General features: G+C 35.7%; 1 protein-coding gene across 12 annotated transcripts in view; it reads left to right on the top strand.

The window, feature by feature from the left end:
• Positions 1-13930, top strand: part of anks1b (ankyrin repeat and sterile alpha motif domain containing 1B) — a 239810-nt gene that overhangs the window by 111648 nt on the left and 114232 nt on the right. For all 12 annotated transcript variants that reach the window (XM_079818229.1, XM_079818230.1, XM_079818227.1 and 9 more), the window contains 2 exons: positions 2311-2461; positions 11980-12116. In XM_079818229.1, coding sequence (XP_079674355.1) covers positions 2311-2461; positions 11980-12116 — 288 coding nt within the window. The remainder of the gene's footprint in view (positions 1-2310; positions 2462-11979; positions 12117-13930) is intronic.

Here is a 13930-nt window from a genome sequence, read left to right as displayed (position 1 = left end):
TTTAACCCCTTAACTGTCACCCCCCTTTTTGAGAATACGCATGAAAATGCACTATCCAAACTTAAATGGTAATTCAAGAATGCTTTGGAATATATACCTAAGTTTGGTCTTGTTTTAAAGAAGAAACTCGGCAGATTATTGAAGTGCAAGCAATTCAAAATATGAAAGTATGAAAAAGTTATGGAAGTTTAAATTTACTGTCAATAAAAAATACTGTACTAAATATTTTTTATTTGATATAAAATATACATTTTACAAATATGTTTTAATCTAAAATAACTATAAAAGCAAAGCCATATGTCTAACCAAGTTGTGTTCCAAATCTGAAGTTGATATCACAAAAATTGAAGTTCCCATGAGATTTTGTTTAGGCACCATGCCAAAAATAGCCACCGGGTGTCATCCAAATTCCATTGATTGTTTTTTTAATGCATTTTCCTGTACATTTCTGTCCAAATGTCACTTCCATCACAAAACAGTCACCAAATATGGAACCTTGAGACTCTGACGATATGAGTTTTGTCAAGATTAGAAAAGATTTTGATTATAAAGTTGAAATAAATGTTGTCATATGAAACATGACATCGCCCACTAGGGGAGGAGCCCGTTAGAAGAATTTAAAGTACCATTTCCATGGTAACGCAACGTCCAATTTCAAAACAGTTTTCACAGGATGAATTTCGTAAGCTTTCGAATGATACCTAATTTATGATAATTACTAAAATATATGATACAAAAAAGGCGATCAAAAAAGGCAGCAGGACGGTGACAGTTAAGTGGTTAACTTAAAAAAGTAAGTTAACTGGTTGCCTTAAAATTTTTAGTTAATTTAAATTAAATATTTGGGTTAATACAATGAAGGAGAATATATTAAAAATATTATGTTATCTGAACCACATTAATAATCTAAGTTAATTTGAAAAAAGTTATAAAATGTTTTACTCTGCAGTAGCTGCATTGCCTTCTCCGTGCGTTTCTCAGAAATGATAACTGGGAAAAAGTAATATCAACTAAAATACTACATCATACACATTTTCCTCTATTTATTATGTCTATTTAAATGATTGCCTCTCTTCACGTTTTTCATAAACCAGCTCTCTGTCAAGAGCATATTTTAAACCTTGGACGATATGAGTGGCTAAATGATATTTCACTGTCTCACTCTCAGATATGGCAAGTATTTATGTATTCTATATTCTGTTTTAGCAATTTTCAGCCACTGAATATTTTCTTTCATCTTCCATGTTCTCTAATCAGCTATTTATAGAGTCCAAGTCCTCTTATTTGGATGATTGTTCTGACATAACAATGTACACAAAAACCATGAAAGGCCCCCAATCTGGCTCTGCTGCACACCCCTAGTATCCACACTGTAGTAACCACAGCAAACACCCTAGCACCCACCTTTGCCCTAGAAACTTACCCACGACAATCTACCTTCATGGATGACTTTTGCATGGACACACATGCAACTACGTTTGTTTTAAACCACCTGTGTTTGAGTATATGAAGAGTGAATGTTGGAAGAAGGATTTAATTTACTCTTAACCAAGACCTGATATTGAGTGTCCATATGGAATTAACTGAACAGCTGTATCATCAGGAGAGAGACAAAGGTCTTTCTTTCAATCCCTTGTGATAAATCTCCCTTCCCCAGTGCCTGGTGCATGATGGATGTGTCTAATGCTTTCTGGGTGATGCAGGATTTGGGCCTGACAGGTAGAGTAATAGTCATCTGAGAAGAAATCGATGGGGTTCATGGGAAATAAGTGCGATGACAATGGGGGCAGCTTGGCCTGTGCTATGTTTACTTTGAGGGATGGTTGCCCTCACACGTCTGCCGTGTTGCACCCATGAAGACAAACAGGCAGCAGGAGGTGATGGCAATGTTTCACCGAAGATGATGGAGCAGGGTGTCATGGGTGGCTGTTTATCCTTGCCATTGTGCGCTTGAGACAGAATGGTTTGTCTTCATGGCGAGAAACTCTCAATTGGTTGCAGTGTCTTTTTCACACTTTGAAAATGTCTATCTATCTTTCTATCTATCTGTCTATCTGTCTATCTATCTATCTATCTATCTATCTATCTATCTATCTATCTATCTATCTATCTATCTATCTATCTATCTGTCTGTCTGTCTGTCTGTCTGTCTGTCTGTCTGTCTGTCTGTCTGTCTGTCTGTCTGTCTGTCTGTCTGTCTGTCTGTCTGTCTGTCTGTCTGTCTGTCTGTCTGTCTGTCAATCTTTCAATCTATCTATTTATCTGTCTGTCTGTCTAAAGACTCTGGTTTCTGTTATGCTGTTTGTGCAGGACAAGCGATGTGGTGAAATTGCCCATTCTCCATCACTGGACGTGTTTTTACCAGAGGATGAGGACAACCCTTACGAGTCAGTGGCTACAGCTGTCACACGCAAACCCTGCTCTCTGGACATCCAACTCCACCACGCCTGTCCTCGTAACGGTTGGTAACTTCTAATCAATGAAAACTATCAAAAAATCAATCGATAGATAGTTGAGGTAAATAATCTCCACACTAACTCAGCATTTATCCTTATCAGAAAAATAATTTGTGCACCTCATTAAGTGAAAATAAAACCGTAGCAATCAATTTTTCTTCCGTATGATGTATTTCCATGTCAAACAAGATACTCAATAAGGAAAAATGGTCAGGAATTTATTATATCCATTGGTAATTGATTGGATTGTGAAACGTTCATAAAAATAATTTTACAATAATAATAACTATTATTACGATTATTATTTATAACTAATCATTATTATTGCTGTCAAAATTAACATGTTAACACAAGCGATAAATTTTTTCATACAAAAATATTTAACACAATTAATGCAGCATCCGCTTTTTCTGTCATTCTTAGGCTAGCGTTACATTATATGATCATGCTCTTATTTATGTAAATGCTTTTAAACTATGCAAGCGCGACAAGACAAAAGGAAAAGGGGCTGTTTGTGAATGTCCTGACACGCACGACACACAGAAAGATGCCCGCCAGTATCGTGCGCACAGACAGCGCACCAGAATCGCGTTCTCTTTCACACTTGAACGAACAATAACACACAGAATTAGGCCAAAATGCACATTAGTCTAGTGTTTTTCATAAGAGCAGTCTTAAATGAGTTAAATAACGACTTTTATGTACATAAAATGAGATGCACGTGACAGCATGTCAGATCCAGATCTTAAAGTGACAGCAGCCTAATAAACCAGCTGCTGTGATGTCTGTCATTAAAATTAATCAAAGGACAAAGATAACAGAGAAAGTTGTAGCTTTAATAAGGATTCATCTATATTTAATTTATAGTTTTTGTAAATATGACATTTATTATTATGGGTTTATGTGAAGATTGTTTTAAGTTCACTTAATTAAAAATTGCTATTTTTTAAAGCCTTATAAATGTTAAAATTCATATAGATTTTACTGTTATGTTGAATGTCTATAATTAATGTTTAAAAAAAAATCTATTTCATAGAGACAACAGTAGCAGTATTAGTATCAGTGATACTAGCTTTCATTCATAAAAAGATGCCATGACAACAAATATTTAAAATATACTGTCTTTAAGTTGTTTCTACATTAATTTGGAGAGTAACTGTGAAATTATTACAAATTAAAAATATTAAAAACGCGAGTATTTAAAGAAAAAAATTTTGATTAATTAGTAAATTATTTTTAATCAATTGACAGCACTAATCATTATTAATGAATAATTTATATTATAATTATTAGAATAATTATATTATAAAATAATGTATAAATATTTATGAACTTCTCACAAACCACTCAATTTACAATGGTACAAAAATATAATAATTATTATAAAATAGTATCACAATAGTAAATGCTTCACAATACAATTATTTCCAAATCGATCCCAAATCATTACTTTTCTTATTATATTGCAGTATATTTTATTATATTATAAATACTTGCTGTATTGATTTGACAAACACAGAACATTAGGTCCCATGGCGCCCTCCTCCTCCTCTTGCCGTGGCGTTTCGTTAGATTTCCGTAGTACTGGGATGATACGGCCCCTGCCGCAGTTCTTTCCTCTGGCATCATTCCTGCAGAAAGGGTTAGGGTTGTCGTGGAAACAGATTTAGCCTTACCTAGAGAGGTTGGTGAGTCACCTGCAAGTTGTCATGGAGACGCAGTGAGCAGTGTTGCCTGTAGGCCTGTGATTCACACCTGATGCAACTGAAGTCAGTGTTTATCTCCCAGATGACTCTATTAATGCAGCCGCAGTCTAGCGGGACTTCACTTGATGTGTGTGTGAGCAAGTGTGTGTTCAACTATTTCCTGTTTTACTGTACTTTAACCCTCTGTTTGTGCTTGTCGCGGATGTTTGCGTGAATGTTTGTGGATTTTGACCAGCTCTATTTTTGGCCCCCTGGTGTCTCCTCAAGCATGAAATCACAGCTTTTACAGGACTCTATTTTCTGCCTGATTATAGTCAACACTGCAGTTTCGTGCTGCAGGATTGCACAGGACCAATCAAAACACTCGGTATATCCTACAATAAATAGAGATGCTTACACATCACATTTATGACGGCTTATCACAATTAATTGGTAACAATTTTCAATAAGGTTTCATTAACATAACAAGGTTTAGTTAATATGAACTAATAATGTACTGCATTTCTACAGCATTTATTAATCTTAATTTATTAAAAGTCTTACTTTTTAACATTTACTAATACATTATTAAAATCAAAAGTTGCATTTGTTAACATTAGTTAATGCACTGTTAACTAATTTGAGCAATGAACAGCTGTATTTTTATTAAGACAGTAAAAAATGTATTGCTCATATGCTAGTTAATACATTAACTGATATTAACAAATGAAAACTTATTTTAAAATGTTACCCATTAATCATGGTTTTGGGGAAAAAAATACAAATTTATGTGTGTATGTAGCTCTGCCTAAATTTTTCGAGCATCTAAATATCGTTGCAATTGAAAAAAGTAATTTCATGTTATTAAAATATTTGTAAATCTTAAATATTTGAAGATATTTTGTTTGAATCACCTCCTTGAAATTCACTGTGTTTAGTGTTTAATATAATAAATATGCTGTCCCACAAGTGTAAACTGTAGACGTTTTCAACAAGAATATAGAAAGAGAAATATGTCTTCATAGTTCACCTCTCTAGGTCATATCCTGTATGTTAACCATGAGTTGTAAAAAATGACTTGCAACCAACCAAGCAGTTGTGAAATCTTTGTTAAGAAGCTGCTCACAAGCAGAATACTAAAGCGATTCAAGTTTACAATTAAAAAATCATGTAAGAAGGTTGTGCAACTTTAATGACTGTCACAGCAACAGGAAACTAGTTCAGTATTCAGCTAACTGGTTACTGTCCTTTAAGTGTCATATAGGTAACTGTTTCCAGTCAGTTTTGTTTTTCAGTAATATTGTGTTGTGCATCACGGTCAGATTGTGTGGGATTTGTTGAGGATTTATTAAGTGACAGCTTGTCAAAAACAGGATTTAGGTGGAAAGAGTCGACGTGGCTCAGCATAAGTCTTGTTACAGCTGCTTTGATGTGTCTTTTCCTGTTTATTTATCTCTTCTCTGTCCCTATTTTCTGTTTGTTTGTCCTCTTTTCTTTTTTTTTTAAACTTAAATGAGTTAGCCGTGTTCAATTATGGACACACGTGATATGCCAAATCTAAGAACCCCCCAGATGTGCCCTCAGATTAGTTTAGCTGTCTCCGGTCCAGCATTACCATACTTCAGCAAATCATATCTTTTTAGCATTTGTCCAGACAATATTGAAAAAAGACAGTTCCTCTTCAATGCTTTAATACTTTGACTAGTGTGGTGGTATGATTGAAGCAGTCACAAATGCCATATAAATTATTGGTAATTCTTTAGTTTAGAGTACAATTCTCACTATTAACTAGTTGTGGTTACACTTTAGTACACATTCGGAAAACATATTCACTTATAACTACGACTTTTGCCTCAATAAACTCCTAATTTACTGCTTATTAAAGAGATTAGAGAGTTTACCCAAAAATGAAAATTACCCCATGATTTACTCACCCTCAAGCCATCCTAGGTGTATATGACATGAAGTTATATTACAAATTAATAAAGGGGTTAATCGATGGGTTTGTGTAAGAAAAATATCCATATATTTTTTAGCTTACGCCAGACCACCTTCTGTATTCAATTTATGAAGGAAGTGTAATGCCTCTCGCAGTTCAAAATGCTTACGCTATGTCCGACGTAATATGTTGCGCCAGTTAAGCTTTTTTCATTAGGTGATCTGCCGAAAGCTAGATATTTTACTTTATAATTTTTAAATATGCATAATTTTCTTTAAAAAAACCCCATAGCTTTGCTTCAGAAGGCCTTTATTAACCCCCCGGAGCCGTGTGGAGTACGTTTATGATGGATGGATGCACTTTTTTAAGCTTCAAACTCCATGGACCCCGTCACTGCCATTTTATAATGCTTGGAAGCATCAGGATATTTATTAATATAGCTCCGATCATCAGAAAAAAGAAAGTCATAAACATCTAGGATAGCTTGAGGGTGTGTAAATCATGGGGTAATTTTCATTTTAAAGTGAACTCATCCTTTAATAGGTATTGGTTAGAAATAAGGGATGTAGAATAAGGTCATGCAGAATAAGGCATTAAAATATGTGCTTTATAAGTACTAATAAACAGCCAATATCCTAGTAATACGCATGCTAATAAACAACTAGTTAATAGCAAGAATTGAACCCTAAAATAAATGTTACCCTAGTTGCTTATTAGCATGCATATTACTAGGATATTGGGTTTATTAGTGCTTATAAAGCACATATTAATGCCTTATTCTGCATAACCATATTCTACATCCCTTAATCCTACGCAATACCTAAACTTAAACATTACAAAAAACTATTAACAAGTAGTAAATTAGTTGCTAGTTTATTGAGGTAAAAGTTGTAGTTAATTGTTAGTTAATAGTGAGAATTGATAACTAATCTAAAGTGTGACCAAATAATTTTATTTCATTACATTATTTCATTTCATTTCAGTACTTTGACCAGTGTGGTGGGTTGAACAAAGACAGCATAACAACATAAATTTTACATAAATACAAAATATTGTATTGTATTATTACAATATAAATAAATGTAACATAAATATTTTCCCTGGAAGTACCTAGTGGTCCATGTAGGGTGTCATTCAGTTGATCCAACAATCAATCTTAAATTTACAAGATAGTACTAGAATCAGTAGCAGTTTCATCACTAAATTTGGTAGTTGTGCCACCAAAGCTGCACATAATAATATGTCTGCATATACAGTATTTTTATGGTTGTGTGCAGCTAGAGTAATGCTAATCTTTTAGCATTTGTGACTGAAGAGTCTTGGTTCCCATTGCTCCTACATGCCTCATTTCTCCCTCAGTACCGCAGCTCAGAGAGGTTAATGGCTGAAAGAGTAAAACACAAGTCGAATTCATCCCCGGCTTCCTGCCCATTACCAACAGGGTCAAGCCCCACTGAGCTTCCTACTGCAGTCACAGAGCCGCCCGCTGTTATCGCAAAAACAGCTGCGAGCAGTTTTTACAGAGTCAAGCTCTTTCCCACCAGTACCGTTAGGTTCTCTCCTTTTACACTTGCACACGTACAATCCCCTGCGAGGACGAGTGTTTTGATCCACCGCGAACACCGTTTTAAGCAGGACACTGACAGGCGTCAACAAAGAAAGTACAAATATGAATGCATGTGCAAGCGACAATCGAGTCTGCCATTTTGTTTCAATTATCAACGCCGCTCCGTTTAGTGGTTCATGAATATTCTGCCATCATTTGCATACCAGAGGAATGGAGCTTGTCAGTATTCATGACACTGGTGTGTGTGAGGGGAAGAAAAGATCCGCGTATAGAAGTGTGTCCCCCCAACAGGCTTAATAGTATTCATAAGTCTGCTCAGTGTTCACCATGAATACAGAATATCTTTTATCATATAATTATATACTTCTAATGTCAGTGTCAAGAGAATAAGGCTGACATATGTTTGTTAACACACTTTTATATCAGTGAGGTGAGGTCTGATATATTTATCTCAGTTTTTTTCCCTTGGAACACTAGCAAATTTTTAAGTCCCCACATAGTAAATAATTTGATCCCTTAAAACTCATCTTTGATCACCAAAATGACATATTTAAATGTATTTTTTTCCTGTGAAAAATAATTATTCATGCCTTAAAATGGCTTGAATGTAGCTCTACACCCTTGCTTCATTTAGTATACGTTAGTAGACCCGACTCGTACAGGCTCGTCTACAAGTCGATGTATCCGAATGGTAATGTATTTTATGTATAGCTCTCTACAATGTCGGACACATAAAATAATTAATATGACTAGCCTTTGGCTTGACGAAGTTATCAAACAGCTAATAATGTGTTGCTAATGTTACACAAACCATGTTCCCATTCACCACCTCAGATCCAGACAGCTGCCTTCTTAAAATCAGTGTCCTTAGAAACGCTTTGAACAACTTCAAACATCATTGGAGAAAGGAATATAGTTCATCATATAATCGTAATATACATCATATACATAATTCACCCGCTACATTGCTTAACTTAACTAAAAGTATTCAAATTGTTTTTTGGTAATTTAAATAAAAATTGATATTAGATGATATTATATTCGTGTGTTTGGAAGAAGGCGTGGCATTGGAGAGCCCTCTGAAGGGAGGATGGGATCTTATGATTTCAAAGCTAGCTGGCTATTCCTAGCCTCTCCGAAATTGCCTACCCTACCTTTAAGGTCTTCTGAAGCCATATGATAGTTTTGTGTGACAAACGGATGGAAATACGAGTAACATTTACTTTAAAACCCCTTCGCCATGAGAATTGTTCTTTGGAGTCAGGTCTTTTCAAGGAATCAATTGATCCAGTTCACTAAACACTTTACAAGAATGGTCTGATTCATTCACTTGAACCGATTGTTCTGCTTCAAAACTTCATTGATTGATTTAATCAATACTTTGTTATCATCGGTTGTTCAGCGAATAATGAGTTAAATTTCATTCTGTCGTCACAAAACTGTAGTATGGCCTTCTAAACTTTAATATGAACCACTTTTATGATATATTTTTATATTTGAAGATCGAAAGCTCCCATTCTCTTTAATAATTGCATGGAAAATAATATTTACTTTCTTTTCCTTTGTGTTCAGTAGCATTAAATGATACAAGGTTGGAATGACCCTGAAGATAAAGGTGATTAAATGAAGATTTACTAACTACATGTATGAAACGTTTTTGTTTTTTTCTTCATTTGAGGACATCCCCACAGTGAGGTTTTGTCAGATTTAGCTCACCTTTGGGACTATTTTGTCCTTGATGTATAACTAAGTAAACATATGTGCACGCTGCTTGGATTTGATTTGTTTTATTGCATAATTACCTGCTTGTTTACTTTTTCCGGTGGAATGCAGGGGGGGGGAATTATGCTTTTCACTTTAAGTCTCTAGTGTTTTGACTATGGCAAATCTTGTTACTCATCGCCTGCCTTTTAGTTGGCAATCAACAGATTTGAAAAACAGAAGGAAAAGAAGATGAGGAGGTGTTAAATAAATGTATGCAGCTTGGATTCGTCTCTGATTTTGGATGCCGTAGGGCTTATTGACTTTCTTGGTAGTCACTCGTTTAGAGCTAACATAATCATCCCATACTGTTTTCCACATTCCTTCATGCAGAATTGGAGATACAGAGAATGCAGGGATGGAGTTACTGTTTCTGAACAGCATGGCTTTCACGTAGTATGAGCGTGTGTGTGATTGATGGGAAGGGTTTTTCTCAGTAATTTGGTGGAGGAGTCAGATGTAACCCACCCTTCACCTCGTTCTGCTCTCTTTGTTTCTCTTTTCCTCTGTTTCATCCCTCATTCACAGAGAGTGATCCTACTCTGGGGAAATCTGCACAGACCATAATGTGATCCTACTCCTACATTGCAGTGTGTGTGTGTGTGTGTGTGTGTGTGTGAATGTATATACAGTACATGTACTATTTTTGAATTACATGGCTTGATACCAGAACACACATACATAAGCACACACAGCGAGATGCGCTGATCTGAGGGATGAGATCTTGTTACTAATATTAATAATAATACGATTTTTTTAATGTGTTTTGTTTTCTCACAAGATTGAGATCAACACAACAGAAGCCAAGCTTCCCTTAAAAAAGTACAATAGTGGTACAATGGTATACAGCGATGGTGTCCGATTGTAAAACAATAGTGCTTTGATAGATACAATGCTACTAAATGACTGCCATATTCAAGATAATATACCATGTTCATACCACTTTTTATGTACAGTAAAAAAATATTTTGAGTTTGTTGGTATTTGTTGAAGTTTGTTAGGTTTGGTTGTAGTTTGTAGGTATTTGTTGGAGTTTGTTAGGTTTGGTTGGAGTTTGTTGGCATTTGTTGAAGTTTGTTAGGTTTGGTTGCAGTTTGTTGCGGTTGGTTGTAGTGTGTTGGTGTCTGTTCGAGTCTGTTGGTGTTTGTTGGGAAGGAGTTGGTATTTATGGGTGTTTGTTGGTTTTGGTTGGAGTTTGTTGATGTTTGTTGATGTCGGTTGGAGTCTTGGTGTTTGTTGGAGTTTATTGATATTTGTTTGAGTTTTTTGATGTTTGTTGGTGTCGGTTGTAGTTTGTTGGGGAGGGGTTGGTTGGAGTTTGTTGGGGAGGGGTTGGTTGGAGTTTGTTGATGTTTGTTGGAGTTTTTTTGGGGTTGGTTGGAGTTTGTTGATGTTTGTTGATATTTGTTGGGGTTGGTTGTAGTTTGTTGGGGAGGGGTTGGTTGGAGTTTGTTGATGTTTGTTGGAGTTTTTTGGGGTTGGTTGGAGTTTGTTGGGGAGGGGTTGGTTGGAGTTTGTTGATGTTTGTTGATGTTTGTTGAGGTTGGTTGTAGTTTGTTGGGGAGGGGTTGGTTGGAGTTTGTTGATGTTTGTTGGAGTTTTTTGGGGTTGGTTGGAGTTTGTTTGGGAGGGGTTGATTGGAGTTTGTTGATGTTTGTTGGAGTTTTTAAGGGTTGGTCGGAGTTTGTTGGTATTTATTGTAGTTGGTTGATGTTTTAAAGGGTAACTTCAGTGATTTAGCATTAGGCTTTGTATCAGTAGAAACGCGGTAGTATATTCAAATTATGGTACTTTCCCCCCTCATATCCCCCTGAGACGAGAGAATTATGCATTTTATTTCGGGAAAAAAAGACCAATTCACATCGCACAGACACACGACAACAAACACCAACAAACAACAGGTTGTTGGATTTAGAATTTTATGGGGAAAAAAAGAAAAAAAAAACTGTCATGCTCACACTGCCCCAACAGACACAGACAAACGCTGATTGAACATGGTCAGTCAGTGAAAATGTATTTGTTGGCGTTTGTCTGTGCGGTGTGAATTGTCCTTAACACTGACAAAAGCTGACATTGACAAAAACTTGTACATATAACCCAGAATATTCCAGCATTTGCTAAAAAAAACATAATTTATAAAACACCATCATTTAGAAAATATGATGGCAAAAACCAGTAAAACAATGAGGTAGTTCATTTCTGTGCGTGTCCCACACTGGCTTTCAGAGTGTGTGTTAAAGGTAATGGCACAAAGGCTCTGCATTAGAAGCTCAGTATTCAGTCATTTCATTAGCATTGAAGACACAGGGTTCCTTTAGAGTCTTTTTCAGCTCTTGCTGGATGTTCTTTCATTGAATTTCTGCATGTTTTAGTTTCTTTCCGTAAACCCTTTGCTTCCCGTCTGTAGCCGTAGCATGCATAAGTAGGACTTTATGCTGATGACTTTTTAAATCAGTGGGAGCAATACATTTATCTGACCGATTCCGTCCTAGTAGTCAACTCATTGTTTTTAATGTACGAATCCAGCGGTTTTAATTTCAGTATATCTCTCTGTAATTTGTGTCTCTGAAGGCCACTTCTCACATGTGTCGGTCAGTGATGCAGAGCGAGGTAACCATGGTGACGACTCTACAGGCCTGACTCCTGACTGCTCGCCTCCTTCACCTGATACGGCCCTGAGGAACATTGAGAGAGTCATCCGCCCCCAGGTACACACACACATACAGGAACACACAACCACACAGAGTCTATTATGTTGTTCTGCTCTCAAGGTTAATGGTGCTCTTTTAGATAAAACGTAGTCTGGCTGTAACTATCACAGCATCTGTGTGTGGGAGTCACACACACACACACAACACACACACACACACACACACGTGCACACACACACACACACACACACACACACACACACACACACAAAGAGCAGTACTGTCTTACATCTACGCTGAGATACTGAGCATTCTTCATCTTAATTATACGGCTATTATAAATATGCACATGCCTGACGGGCGGATTCTCTTCATGCTTTGATATGCAATTGTCCCAAGCCACCCTCATTTTCACTCCTTTAAACTTGAGGGTTTTTATTTAATTATCATCAGTTACAGTATAGTAATATCAAGCTTTAGTGTTCCCAAAAAGTGTCTGGACACTTAAAAAAGCACTCTTAAAGTGTATGAAAGTAGTTGCATTTATCAAAATGTATAATAAAAAAAAACAAGCACAATAAGCAAAATATTATACAAAAAATAATATACATTTTAATAATAAATTACAAAATCAGACTGTAAAAAATCTAAGTTAAATAAAACAAAGATTATTGGAACATGTTTTAAAAGAAAATACAAATTAAAAATGTTCTACTTCAAAATATTATGTTTTATTCAATGTTGTACTTTCCTTTTCTTTGTAATTTATATGTGAAATTTACTAGCAATTTCTGAGTGAAAAATTGTTTCAAAGTAACCAAGAATGATGTGAAAGTGCCACAATTCACGCTGACAAAATAAATTATACAAATCATGCACAGCACAAATACCCACCAAAAAAGTACTAAATGCAATTTGCATTCTGCAATTATCTGTCTTGCGATTCTGAACACTTGATTGTGGAAGCTTCAGAAGAGTACCACTATTTGGCATACTTTACTGGGACTGTACAGAATCAGTGTACCACTACAATCCAGACCCTTATAATGGCTCTTTAAACTAAATATTTATGGGTCAATGACATGACATGTATTTTTTGTGTCCGAATTCATTATTTTCCCAAAAAATAAATTGTATAAATACATGTCACATGTCAAATTGATCTACCATATTTCCTTTATAAGATACTCTTTACATTTTTTTTAAATTCAATTGACTTCTTGAGTTGTGGTGTTTCAAAGACCTAAAATGTCAGGTGGTGTGACCAGCAAATATACATTTAAAAGTATCAATTCCCATTGCAAAATGAAGTAAGAAATATAAATGTAAACCATTATATAATGTATACAAATAATAATAAAAAAACACAAAAAAAACATAAAAACTCCTTATGGAAAATTGTGTTCTGAACACATAGAAAAGTGTCAGTTTATATGAATTGGACTAAAAGGGGAATACATAGAAAAGGGAAAGCGAATTTGCCATGTGATATGCATTTTACAATGATTCATATCAGTGATGCGCGGGTTGATCCAAAATGAGCGGGTGCCCGCGGCCACCCGCGGTTACCCGCGGTTACGAGTCATCCAAAAATATTTTTAATGATATTCGGGTCACGGTCGGTCGGATCGTCAATAAATCCTTATTTACCTTTTGAATGTTGAGCGTTATTAACTTTTGAATAAATGCTGACGCGGGACAAAATGCCCGATTTCCCAAAACGTTGAACTGAGCAATGCCATTGTACCATTTTAATAGGCTACTTTTAAACGCATTTAAAGTCAGTTTTATGTATTTTCTGAGAGGGGGCGGGATTTTTGTTGGGAAAGTCGGGGGAGAGACGCACACTTCGATTAGACTGGATAAACACA

The sequence above is a fragment of the Gobio gobio genome, assembly GCF_949357685.1.
Source record: "Gobio gobio genome assembly, chromosome: 5".
NCBI lineage: Eukaryota > Metazoa > Chordata > Actinopteri > Cypriniformes > Gobionidae > Gobio > Gobio gobio.
Note: the sequence above shows the minus strand (reverse complement) of the source record. Positions and strands in the feature narration are given on the sequence as shown.